The sequence below is a fragment of the Triplophysa rosa genome, linkage group LG21, assembly GCF_024868665.1.
Source record: "Triplophysa rosa linkage group LG21, Trosa_1v2, whole genome shotgun sequence".
In the NCBI taxonomy this organism is placed as follows: domain Eukaryota; kingdom Metazoa; phylum Chordata; class Actinopteri; order Cypriniformes; family Nemacheilidae; genus Triplophysa; species Triplophysa rosa.
The window spans coordinates 7169654-7184038 of NC_079910.1; the positions used below are offsets into that span (position 1 = coordinate 7169654).

At 37.2% G+C, this 14385-nt stretch overlaps 1 protein-coding gene across 11 annotated transcripts in view; it reads left to right on the forward strand.

Moving 5' to 3' along the window:
• Positions 1-1071: 1071 nt before the first annotated feature.
• The window catches only part of kif1b (kinesin family member 1B), a 64257-nt gene continuing 50943 nt past the window's right edge, over positions 1072-14385 (forward strand). For 8 of the 11 annotated variants that reach the window (XM_057320086.1, XM_057320089.1, XM_057320095.1 and 5 more), the window contains exons 1-2: positions 1072-1363; positions 3277-3421. In XM_057320086.1, the coding sequence (XP_057176069.1) occupies positions 3316-3421 (106 nt within the window). In that variant the 5' untranslated portion in view covers positions 1072-1363; positions 3277-3315. The remainder of the gene's footprint in view (positions 1364-3276; positions 3422-14385) is intronic. The other 3 variants (XM_057320092.1, XM_057320094.1, XM_057320097.1) reach the window with 1 other exon arrangement.

The window sequence follows — 14385 nt, forward strand, 5'->3', positions numbered from 1 at the left end:
AATTTACCCATAAGACTTGTTTTGTTGTCCAGGGTCACATATTGTCTTGAATGTAGAACAAATAAAACAGGTGTAAGTTTGAATTGATGCGTGATGGTGGAGCATCAGATGGATTCTGAATATGTGTTGGGAATGTTTTTTCTCTGCTTAGAAGTATCATGTGTGTATGTATGGCCTTTGACACAATATGGCAAACATTTTTCTAATTGGACCCTAAAACAGAAGATCAAACGAGAGAATATTAAGCTGTGTTGTAGCATGATTGTCCTACAAATGCCAGTAAACCGTGTTTTTTTTCTCTGTTCACCAACATTTCATTTGGATTAAAAAGGTTCATCAACTCTTGTTATCAATATTAACCCCAGCTGTTGGAAATTAAATGTTTTCCAGTGACATTTGAAAAGGTTACAATGTACAGGAGTTTGCTTCCTTTGCTACAAGCTTTTTTGGACCCAGGTCTTTGAACTGTAATAAATGGTAATGCACACACAATAGCTGTTGCACTTCTTTTCACACCTACTAGCTTTCTTTCAGTACTAGTCACACAAATATATTATATTTACAATTACACGTGATTCCTAAATTACATGAAATTAAATACCTCGCGTTGCAATATGATTATTCAAGAATTTTTGTAAATATAACTCTAAATAAATTGTCAGTTCTATAAATCTGTCGTTTTAAGATTTAGTCCCATGAGTATCTTCGAATATAAAGAGTATAATTATGTTTTGAGAGAACATTAACGCCAGCGCTTTAATTATGTGTGAGCAATTTAGCATTTCAATTATTTCGTTTAATTTTTAGACATTTAATTATATGTCCACTTACTTGAACATGTTCCTGCTAGGCGGCGCCCTTTAGTTTCGTGTTGGACGGTGCCACGCCACAACGTAATGGGACGGAACGTCAGCGACCCTGCAATGTTACGTCACAGTTAGCCCGCCTACTTTAGTTGTTGCTGTATTCTCATTGGCTACATGACGCATTGCTCATACATTTTTGGAATATTATTGGTCAACCCCGCTGTCATTCACGATGTTGACAGGCCAGTTGACGTAATCATTTCAGTAAATCAAGGCATTCATCCATACCCTAAGCCAGCTAGAGGAACGTTCTAACGATACAACAGCTAGTCTGATAAAATAGGTAACAACCGCGAGCTTTCTAAGCGGTGCGAGACCTCTGGCAGAGAATGAAACGCAGCTATAATGGGTGTATTTAACAAAAACGGAACTATTACGAACTTAGCCGTCAGCCTATTCTGATTTCTTCTGCTGCTGGTGGTAGACGTCATTGGAGAATTCACATCGTGCAGGATTTCTATGGTGTTCTGGTTCTCTCTGCGCGTGCACATATAGAGGTAAGTGCAGTCTTTTTATTATCTTGTGTAAAATAATCCTACGACTTCTACGTTTCTGTTCGAGCTTCCGCGAGTCGCCTTTAAGAATAGATGTTTACAGGAATGTTTTGCAGCTCATCCCTAGCATCATTAACGCAGTTTCCTCGGTTATTAAACTGTAATACTTAATAATAAATTATTATTTATTTACACGTAACATGAATATTAGCAAAACACTATGCGGGTTATGCAAAGCATGTCAGCGAGTTCATAGGAGGAGACGTCCGATCGAGGAGTCGACATCATAAGGTCACAATGTAACGTTTACAGCTGACTGAAACTATTTGCAAGAAATAAACGTTTTTCTTGATTGTTTTATTATTTAATTTAAATGCTTTGTAAAGCATATTCATTATGAGACGCCGGGTTTATTGTTGGTAGTGCACTGATGTCATAACCCATGTTAATAAACATTGAAACAGAAAGCGAAGTCTCGTCTTATCCTTAAACGATAAATGTTCTGGTGTTTTATTGTTTTAGTGCCGTGGGCTTCTAAAGATAGTGGACTGATTAAAAGGAAAAACAAATATCTTCATATGAAGTAGACATACTTGTGTTTTCTTCGGCGATAGTCAGGCAGATTGTATTTCTTGGGCGTATGCTTAATGCTATGAATGACTACAAGGGCAAGGATGTGAACATTACTTTTGGCTATTTTGTGTTTGATCTGTTTTTATTTCTACTTCACTGATAAGATCTGAAGTTTAAAATATCAGGGAATTCGAATTGTGGTTATTTTAATCCCCAATCTGTCGATTAAATCAAGTTAAATACCCAACCGCACGCTCAGAAGTGATACATGCATAGGTAAAGAAAACAGTATGACGTTGTTATGTGTCAGTCCATGTATTTTGATATGTCATCACTGTTAGGTGTCAGTTAGTCAGAGAAATGTGTTTAACGTGGAACAGGCCCACCCCTTCTGCTGCTGCAGGCGAGCGAGCGGCAGCCATGTTTATGAGCCTGTGAAGGATCCATCTAACGGCAGCCAGCCACATATCCCAGATAATCCATATCTGTGCTGTTTAGCTACCTGCTTAGCACTGTTGCTTTTGAAAACTAGCCCTTGTGTTAAATAAGTATATTTCTTACTTGCCATTGGTTTTAGATTAGGTTTTGCGGGTGTGATGACTGCACGTTTATCTTGGGTGCTTCTAAACCAGCTGTCATTTCGTTTTTCATAGTTTTTAATCATTTTAGATGTAAATGAAAGTGCACATATTGCGTGTAGTATCTCAGTTAGGATCAAATAATGTGTAAATACTAGGGCTGTCAAAAGATTAATCGCGATTAATCGCGTCCAGAATAAAAGTTTGTGTTTACATAACATATGTCTATGTACTGTGCATATTAATTTTCTATTAATAAATACAAACACATACACAAGTATACATATTTAGGAAATATTTACATTGAAATTATATATAAATGTTTATTAATATTTAGATTTTTCTTTAATATATGCATGGATGTGTATGTGTTAATAAATACAAAATTATTATGCACAGTAAACAGATAAATATTATGTAAACACAAACTTTTATTCTGAATGCGATTAATCACGATTTATCTTTTGACAGCCCTAGTAAATACATATTGTAATTGTAGAATTAATTATATTGAATACATTTAGTTGATTTTTTTTAGCAGAATAAAACAAAACAATTGTATCTAAGCAATTTCTCTAAAACAGTCATAAAGTGTCATTTCTAAATAATGTTATTGTACGTTCTGATCTTTTGGGGGATTTTTATTTCTCAATGGCGTTTGATGAGCTGTCTCTTGATAATATTTAAATCATGCCTGCAAACCGTTTTGTAATATCTTTAATATTTTTGGCACTAAAAGGAAAAATTTTGTCTCCTTTTTTTTAGGATAACTTTCTGTGGGATTGAAACACAACCGCTTCAACCATGTCTGGCGCCTCGGTGAAAGTGGCTGTCAGAGTTCGGCCCTTCAACTCAAGGGAGATCGGCAAAGAATCAAAATGCATTATACAAATGCAAGGAAACTCCACCAGTAAGTACTTTTTAAGTACACCCTTGGCTTCCATACTTCCTTTGGCATACTGAATTTTAGGCTGCTCATAAACCGTCACATATCTCCATACAAGGTATTCCAGGTATAAATTGACTTTTGGCTTCAGGGTTAAGGAAAACTCAGACATTCTAGTAGATTATATTGCAACCTGAGTGACCGTAAATAAAGAATAGATGTGCAGATGATATTCTGTTTGGAACTGATAAAAAACCTTCTCTGTCTGAAATCCCCCTCTTTTGGAAAAATGAGACGACTTAAAGAATTCCTGCCTGAGGGAATGTAGTGAGTTGACGTGGTGAACTGGTTTTTTGTAAAGATAGTATATGACTTTGGGGCTCAGGCCTCATGATCTTCACTACTGCAGTGGTAGAGAAGAAGAAAGCCAGTGGACTGTTTAGCAGATGTTTTGATGGAGGAGATTCGATTGAGACCCCACACATAAAAAAATGTGGAATCTCTAATAGAAATTGTTGAACTGGCAAAGTTCATACTGGAAATGGCACACGTTTGGTGAAGATAATGTTTCCAAAACAGCCATATTATTCTACACAGACTGCTGAATATGTGATGTGTATATTCAGTGTATATTGGGTGTATCAAATGTTTTTTAGGCAACATTTTTAACATGGACGGTGGTTATTAGTAAGCAGTGAGTCATTGTACCCACTGAGACGTGATTCATCGAGCTGGTCAACATAAGCTGAGTTGATTTACTTTCTATATGGGTCGTAAGGACTGATGTAGGATGGATGTAAATGTAGCATATTAAAGAGATACTTCAGCCAAGAAACAAAATTTCCCCATGTTTTACTCACCCTCAAGGCATCCTAACTGAATATGACTTTCTTCTTGAAGAATAATGCAGTCGGAGTTATAATACCACGTATCCTTTTTCATATAAGCCGTAGAATGGGAGTAAATGGGGGGAAAGTTTTGGAAGCTCCAAAAAATGCATCCATTGAACAAAGAACAGCACAACACTGCTCCGGGGTCTTAACAAAGGTCTTCTAAAGTGAATCGATGCATTTGTTTAAGAGAAATATCCATATTGACAATGCTATTAACGATAATGTATACCTTCCATTATCTCTCGGCTGCGCGTGAACCAGAGGCTTGTTTTTCCTGCAAATGACGGTGACAAAAGCTCCCGCACAGAGGAGACGGTATGCTATTGGAACGAAACACAAAATGCCGGATATTTCTCTTAAACAAACGCATCGATTCGCTTCAGAAGACCTTTGTTAAGACCACGGAGCCGTGTCGAGCAGTTCTTTGAGCAATGGATGCTCTTTTGGGAGCTTCAAAAACTTGCCCCCATTCACTCCCTTTCTTCCGCTTGGAAGAAAAAAGATACGTGGTATTATAACTCCAACTGCATTATTCTTCAAGAAGAAAGTCATATTCAGTCAGGATGCCTTGAGGGTTAGTAAAACATGGGTAAATTTTGTTTCTTGGCTGAAGTATCCCTTTAAGCTTGTGGTTTAAAGTAGGGATGCACGATAAATTATCGGCCATATCGGTATTGGCCAATAAATGGTCATTTCAATGTTATCGGCCGATAATAAAATTTAGGCCGATATATTATAGCCGATAAATTATGAATCATTTCCTCTGGTTGAACCACTTCATCTGCATGCTGCTCACAGTTAAAATCCAGGACCGTATACTAGCGTTCTGTCATGATCATTCACTTACTGCTATTAGAAAAACATTGTTAATGTAGTATGTAGATATTTATGAATGTGTAAATTATAGGAACAAAAGCATGTTGTTAGAAACCTACTGCTGTCTGAATGCTTTCTGTCTTGAGACCTGTTAGACTTGTGGCTATTGAGAGCACCTTTCTGGGTTGTTCTGGAAGAACATCTTTAATTTGTTTATTAAAGGTCCAGTTTGGGATGATCTATTGCTAGAAATACAATATAATATACATAGCTATGCCTTCAGAGGTGTATAAAGGTGTAGCTGACACAGTGATTCGTTATTTTTTATTACCTTAGAATGAGCTATTTCTATCTACATACCCCCTTGCATGTAATACGCCATGTTCTGTCAGCCGTTGTAGTGTTTCGAACGGGAAGGGGAGGGGTGAAGTGAGCGGTTGGTTGCAATTCGCAACCCTGCCGCTAGATTTCACTGACTGGACCTTTAAATAAACATTATACCAGAAAAGTTTAAAAGAAGAATTGAAGAATTAAAGAATCTTTAATTAGTGTTAAGTAGGCTTGGTACATGATTTTCAGGAGAAAAAAAGAATTTTCAGTCTCAGAAAATGTTATATTATTTAGATACGGTATATCGGTTATCGGATTCCAATGTTCAAGAATTATTGGTTATCGTTATCGGCCAAAATTTACATATCGGCGCATAGCTTTTTTGTAAAAATACTCACGTGTAGACTCTTCTGTGTGTCATACGTAGTTTGATTTTTAGGATATTGTAAACACGGTGGCTCTTCTGTGATATTAAAGGAACAGTTCAACCAAAAATTAAAATTCTGTCGTCATTTACTCACCCTCGAGTTGTTCAAAATCTGTATAAATTTCTTTGTTTTGATGAACACAGAGAAAGATATTTACAAGAGCGCTTGTAACCAGACACTTCTTGGCCACCATTGACTACCATAGTTTTTTTTTGTTCTGTTGAACACAAAAGAAGATATTTTGCAGAATGTAGGAAAGCAAACAGTTCTGCAGCACGTTTGACAATAGGTTCTGGTGCTTTGGTATGGTTTATTTAATACGAATGATTTATTTTGGTTTGAACACAGCCAGTCTTGCTGTTCTTGTTGACTGACAAATCACTGCCTTCCTTCCCTGTGTGCTTAAAATACCTATTGTTGATTATTATTTTCATGTTTATAAACTCTTAAGGATCTTTGCTGTATGTCAATATTTATTTATATGTGTATATTATGGATAAATGTTATTGTTATCCTGCCTGACGCTTGAAGCTTTTCCATGCATTTTCATCCTGAAGTAAACACATTTTTCGCAGTTTCATACTCTCTATTTACTCATAACAGTCTGTGAAAAACACAAGTCTATAGGGAGCATGCACAAGGTCACCTGAGAGATAGCCATAGTAGTGATGCTTTACAGTAAATTTCACAGGAAGTAGAGCTCAGAGACTGCAGTCACACAGAAGTGTATAGCACACATGCGCAGACTGTGTACTGAAACCCGAGCGTGAGGTTGGCATTTGGCCCACTGATTAGGACACTAATGCAGAATGTTATACAGTGCCGATGACCCATCAGGGATTCTCGTGAGTCATGACAAATACACACATGGTACATTGTTAAAGGAAAAGGAGAATGACCTTAATGTTTCGTCCTAGAAGAGTTTTGCTTGCTCTGGGATGTGGTAGTCAGGGTGACATTCACTGATCAGACTGCTTAGGCTGCATGTTTAGAATGATGTTTGTCTAGACTGTTTGTTTTTCATTTACAATGATTTGTTCACAGATCAAATGTGTTTGTCAGTTTATAATAAGACTCTCTTTCCATTTTGATGAATCCTGATAGATATAAAAGAAATGCACTTATTTCTTTAACACTACTGTTTTTGAATTAATAGATATTTCAATAAAAAGAAGATAAGAGAAAATCCTTTTTATGTAACTAATACACGAAGGGAATGTTTGGCTTGTAATGACAAAAATGCAAGTTTTGTAACAAGCCTCTGTAACAAACCGTTTCCCACCATAATCCCAAAGTCTTACACTGAAAAAGCAACATATCTAGGGACCAGAATATCATAAGGCGCTTTTCCACTGCATAGTTCTGCACGGTACAGCTCACTTTTGGGGGGGTTTCCACATGGGTACAGTACCTAGTACCTGATACTTTTTTTTAGTACAACCTCGGTTGAGGTTCCAAGCGTACTGTACTGTACCGATACCAAAATGTGATGCGTTTACACGCAGACTACTGATTGGGCAGAGAGAATCATTACCAGCGTCATTGGATTTGCAACACATTGATACGTATTTTTATACGTAATATTAGCATTTCGTTATATACTTCGTGACAGTAAAATAGAGATTGAGACCTTTAACGCAGTGCTAAATGCTACATTAGCTTACCCCCATGCGCCGTCGAGCAAACCAAATGATCGTTGTCTGCTCTTTGCTGTAAGATTTCCCAAACTCTGGTATTTTAGCAGTAACATTATATTGTTTTTGCTGCCGTCCGCCATCGAAATGCTCCATTACGACTGTGTTGTGCGTGTGTTCGTCGCGTTCACAAAGATGCTACGGCAGTAGAGGCAGCGCAACCATGACGATAAGTTTATAATCCCCTCCCACTTTGAAGGGTACTAAACTGCTGTGGAAAAGCAAACTGAGCCGAAGTGAAATGAGCTGTACCGAGCCGAGTTGTACTAAACCTGACGGTACCATGAGTGGAAAAGCGCCGCAATAGACCTATGGGTGGGTTCTTTTATCTTGGGTTCTTTTAACACCCTTAACGCCCTAGCAACCGTTTGAATTGAAAGCATTAATTTGTGCTCTGTGTAATAGTAAAGCGATAGTTCACCCAAAAATGAAAATACTGTCATCATTTACTCTCTTTTGTCATTTCAAACCTGTATGAGTTTCTTTCTTCCACAGAACACAAAAGAAGATATTTTGAAGAATGTTGGTACCCGAACAGCGCCGGCACCCATTCACTTCTATTGTGTGGACACAAAACCAATGCAAGTGAATGGGTGCCAGTTAACAACATTCTTTGAACTATCTTCTTTGTGTTCTGCAGAAGAAAGAAAGTCAAACAGGTTTGAAATGACAAGCGGGTGAGTAAATGATGACAGAATTTTCATTTTTGGGTGAACTATCCTTTTAAGTCTTGTGTTGTATGAAGATTTAAGTTAACTTGTAAAAACTCTCTCTTGAGAGATCTGCGCTTCTTGCCTCATTCGCAGCCCTGTGAATCCATCGTTATTGTGACCTTTTCATTTATGAAGGAATAGTGTTGAGGGAATGGAAATTCATTTCTCCCTTGCTCTCTCTCTCTCTCCGTCTGAAGCAGTAGTGTGGTGAATAAATATTAGCAAGAACTATTGAGTGGGGATGTTTGAAAGCTCTGTTGGTTACAATGACAGGATGGCACATCGTGGATCTTTGTGATCATAAAGAGCAGATTCTGTGGGCAATGTATGAAATCTTTTTTGCGTCTTTTTTACATAACACATCCCAAACTATTTGTGTTATGTACATGAAGGCCACTTTAAAATGGGTGACCTAGAGAACAATAAAACAAACAAAATTCCTGTCGATGTGTACTGAAACATGGCTATATATCGAGGTGGGGTTATTTGACTTGGGCCAACTACACCAGCAATCGCGTAGCTGCATGCGAAACACCTCAGCAACAGCATAGCAATGCCTTGACAACCCCTTAAAACACCCTTGGATTGCATTTCCTTCTGAAAATGTTAGAATATTCCTATTTTTTATATTATTTATACACCTGACTGCACATAGTTGCAGTAAATTTATAAAACAGTCTCTTCTGTCTCTCAGTTAATGCTAGTCTGACCTTATTTTAGACTGTTCTAGCACCGCTGTGCCCAGTACATGGAGTGATCCTGACAGCGGACCCTTGGGGATGGCCGGTACAGGCAGAGGAGGGGAGGAGTTGTCTGTTAAAGCTTTCCACTCTGAAACCGTGAGACAGAAGTGCATTATCGATTGCTAGCAAGCGAGAGAGGGAGGCGATAAGAATTCATATAGGATTTTCACACTAGGAAGGTCATCTCGCCATTGAGCTTTAAGTGCACACAGAAAAATTGACCTGATTAGGAATGTAATCCTGTGAGCTCGCTGAGGTCGGCATGCTACAGCCGTAATCTCGGTGACCCTTGCAGGTGCGCAGTCGTCAACTCAAACTGTCAGTTCTCACCATGCAGATCTACACCTGTCGCTGTACTCTGCAGATGGATAGTCCCACCCCCAAACACATGCCATTGGTTGAGCTAGCTGGTCAAACGAACAAAGCATCAGTCATTTAATTTTTGAGCAATCTCGGCATGAACTACTAATAGTGGAGTAGTTACGTCGAGGAATGGGGCTTTAGGTTTCTCTGGTAGTTCTTCACAGTTCTGTCTCTTCTGTAACGCTTAATTTCTTTCCCTGTCAGCTGCTTGAATGTTCCTGGTTAGCTTTCTTTTTTGGTACCTCTTGGTGTGTGATGCTTGCAACCGAAAATGTTAGATGTAGAACAGCTGTTGCGAACCATCACCCGTGCACCTCAGACTTTTACCACCTGCCATGGCTGTTGTCCTAGAGCCCCGTGTTTGCTTTATCAATCACCATCTCTAAGTCTTCAACGTCAGCTGTGTCTTAAAATCTAAACAGACATGCTGTCTACTTCCTTCGCTGTCTACACAGCATCTTAATTCACAAGGACCTTTACATGCACTATTACTACATGCTATTGCCAAATGCGTCACACTAGAAACTCTGTAAAAGGATAAACCCTAAATAAGTGTCCATTTAGGCTCTAAACAAATATGTTAACACATACTACAAATGCATACTTATTCAACACAGTTTCTTTGCTTTTTATGTCCTGCCAGCAGTTGGTTTATGTAGCATAAACACACAGCCACGGAAAAAGTTAAGAGACTATTTAAAACATATTTTCAGTTTTTTATTAAATTTACTGTTTATAGGTATGTGTTTAGGTAAAATGATCATTTTTGTTTCATTCTGTAAACTACTAAAATATTTCTCCCAAATTTCAAATAAAAATGTCTATTTATTTCCCAAAACTGAAAACTGGAGAAACAGGCCAAAATAACAGAAAAGATGCTCTGTATTTTTTCAGACCTCAAATACTGCAAAGAAAACAAGTTCATATTCACTTTTAAGCAATACAACAGTAATATTTGTACATGTTTTAGGAAAAGTTTAAAATTATTTTTTATGTGATAACCTTGACTTTATCACTCCTGAGGTTTGATTTTGTTTAAATTCAATAGACACTGGACTGCCACAATACGTCTACAAATGCTTCATGAATCAAAATTAGCAATGGTCTCTTATTTTTTTTCTGAGACTATATTTGACTTCACAAAAACTTGTTAAAACGTGTCAAAACATTATTTGACTATTTATCCATGCTGTCCAGCTGTGCGTTCTGGGAAAATTCATTTGCTTTCTCCTTAGGAACCAGGTATTTGACAATCAACATTATTATATCCAGTGTTGTGCCATAACAGTAGCTCTTGTTATTTGCATACCTTTTTTGCAACATACTTCTTTCGAAGATATATTTAACTTCATCTTAGACAATGTGAAACCTATTTTGCCTCTTCCCTTGAAGTTTCTTTCCCAACTATTACAATATTCCATATTTACAGCATCTAATTCAGATTTATTTAGTAAGATGCTTGTCAGAGGTGAACCACCCTCATGTCACAGATAAGAGTGTGACCTGATTCGCAGAGATATTGCTCCCAGCTTGTCTTCGTTAGAAACTCTCTGAAGCACAGAAAGTTTATGATTTACTGCAGGCCAAAAATAAAACCTCACTTATAGCATGTGAAAGGAAAGTTACCGGGGGAAAGTCTCATGTGCGATACTGAGGTTTGGGCTCACTGAGCAGCTGCAGAAACTAGCAGCTAGCAGCATCTGGATACCTAAAAGAATGGCAAGGATACACTCTGAAGTGATAGTTCAGGTTTTATCAAGGCAGAGGAAATGGGAACTGACATGAGTTTTGTTTATTTCTAATGTATTTCATGCAAACTTGTGTTTCTGAAGTACGTTGGTGTGCTTTTAATCTGTTAAAAAACAAAAATTACCTTCATACAGAGTTTCCATCAAAATATCATAGTAATTTTGTATTAGCCACTGCTGTAATAAAAATGATTCAGTGATATAATGATTGTGAATTTTATAGACATCCAAATTTATTGATTTTACCATGTAAACTGTAATCAGAATCAGAAGAGCTTTATTGCCAAGTGTGCAAGGAATTTTCTTTGGTGTTGGAAGCTTCTAGTACAGACATTCAACACAATGACAATACAATATAATATGATTTACAGTCTAAAAGATTCTAAAATATGCATATATAAAATAAGACTTTTGTACAGAAAATGGGGGATAAATAACCTATAAGAGACATTGTACAGGGTAGTATATAGTAGAATATACATATTAACAGATTGTATGTACACTTGTGCAATTGGATAATGTTGTAAGTAGAGGTTAGGGATGCTCATTTCGGTCAATTTCCCTAACCGAGAACCGACACTCGTTATCCGAACATTAACCGTTAACCGATAAGATTTTAACAACAAATACATGCTGCGTTTCATTTTGAAGACTTCGAAAATGACTTCGAAATGAAACACAGGGTCTGTGACACGTTAAAAATACAAACATTTTTTTCACAGATTTATTTTAACTGGCAAACAGCAGCATAACAAATAGATCAACAACAGGACCTGAATTCACATATTATCACATTTTCACGAACCTGCGGCGTTTTGGACAATGGAGAAAATAATATTAATCCAAAGCATAAAATAAACAGGCAAGAAAATAACTGAAATAATTAACAAATTATGACAAAACGAACACACAGAAGATCCGGCAAAGTTTATTTCCGTCAGAAAGTTTTTTCAACAAATAAAAATAGCAGGCCTACCTCAATCCAAAGGCTGGAGTTTTTCAGTGTCCCGGGAATGTAGAGATAACGCCTCGGGACGCGCGTTTCATTTGCTTTCCACCAGCCAGGATTAATATCCAAAGTGGGAATTAATGTGTTTTAACTAAACATATATAAATCCGATCTGCTATACCACCCAAAATACAAACATAATTTTTTACTTATTCATATTTCACATTCATGTTTTTACGTCACGTCTAAAAGAAGGCAGGGAAACCACTGGTCGCGCCGTTTTCTTATCCATTCAAAAGCGCACGGGCAGCCGATGCTAAGCATCCATGAGATAAGTTTATGTAAAGGATAAATTGATTGCTAGCACCGAAATTCCCTTGCAGTAGCTCCGCTATTAGCTTTGCTGAGCCGTAGACACGCCGGGAAGACGAGAATGTCACAGAGCATTGTGAGCCCGATTGTCGCGATTCTACTTTTAAAACAACGAACTTGAGCTTGAGCAAGGCTGCCAGTTGCACTCCATTTGGAGGAGAAAAGCCCTGACAAATGTGGACCCAACAATCAGATGAATTACACTTCAAGTGACTTGCGTGATTGGATTTTAATCTGTCTCGAAAACGTTTCGGAGGGCATTTACACGTGTCTGCACGCTCCGTGAGTTAACGCATGTTTAGCATAGTTTTCTTTCACCATACAGAAAACTAAAAACATGTATGATTTAATAGTTATTTAAAAACGTATTATTAAATTATTTTTATTATTAAAAAATATTATTAATATTATTTAACTTAAAATAAACATACCTTTTAAATCGTTTAACTGATAGTATTAACCGGTCAAATTTTTTACTATCGGTTAAACGGTCAATTTGAGCATCCCTAGTAGAGGTAGTGTTATATACATGTAGAAATAAAATGTATATATAATAAGGCACTATAGTGCACACTATAGGAGTAGTGAAAGTGGAATATTACTCTTAAGGAGCAGTTATCTGTTTAGGAGGGAGATTGCCTGGGGGAAGAAGCTGCTTCTGTGTCTCATGCAATGGTAGCTATTGTATTTTTACTAAAATTGTAGTTATTGCTGATCCATGGAAAGCAGATTCTTGAACGTTCTTTAACACAAGTGCTGATATCTTGTCATTCAAAGATACTGTATATTTACACTGAGGACATTTCCTTGTGTACTGGGAGACTGGTGTTACATTCTTGTCTGGAGACTGTGTTTGCCACACTTGTCTGCTCTGTAATTAAGCAGTGGTTGTGTGGTGATCTCAGAGCGGCTGGGAGATCTTTTGCATGAGTGGAGGAGAGATGAGATGAGCCGGAGTGGGAGGGGGCGTGTGGTGCGAGATGCAGCAGTGATGCTGAGAACATCCTCCGTCACATGTGTGAGAGCGTGAGGAGGCATTATAGGACTTAATTCCTTTCCTCTTTCTGTTAAAGGCACAAAATAGAGCTCCATTCATGACACATGACTGATGAGTCATGTTGTTTTAACTCCTCCCTTTGGTGGCAATGGATGTCCTCTTGCTCAGGAATAGTTTAGCAATTGAGATGAGGTGAGATCCTGTACAATTCCTGCATTACATTTATGCACTGAGGTTGAATGTGATGAATACATTTTTTACAGTTCTGCAGTATTGGTTCTTAATGTTCTTACAGTTGAAAGTGTATGTTGCTTGAAAAATAAACAGCAATACTTACTAAATAATTAATCCAGAGTTATCATTTTATGAGGCTTCTCAGAATTTTTGGGTGATGCTTGTAATTTCTTTCAATGCTAAATGTTAAATAATATATTAAATAACAATTTATTGATGATTAGAGACGTCTGTATGTCATTAAAGCAGCCTCACATAACAAAATGAGCTCAGCCAAAAGCATTAGATTGGGACAGGGTTGATATTTTTGGGAAACCTGTATTGAAGCTCCTTTTGGTGCTGCCAGTTGGGCAGAAATTGCACACCGTACATTTCATTAAGAATGCACAATTAAAGCTGATAAGGAACAGCTAGATGGCAATGATGTTTATCACATTTACCTTTTGTAATTGTGTGTCGTCTTATTTATATATGATTAATTCATGCTTATTTGTCACCTTAGGGTCTTTGGAACCCAGTGCTTGTTTTTCTTCTGATTGATCTTTTTTATTTGTCTTTTCTTAAGTTAAAGTCTCAGTGAAATTAAAAATTACAATGGCTATTTTTTCATGAAATATTGCAGTGTTTATTGTAAATAGTTTATCAATGTGGGTCATTTTCTTTTTAAAATTTGTGTGCCCTCATAATCTTTAGTTAAAATCTGAAAAT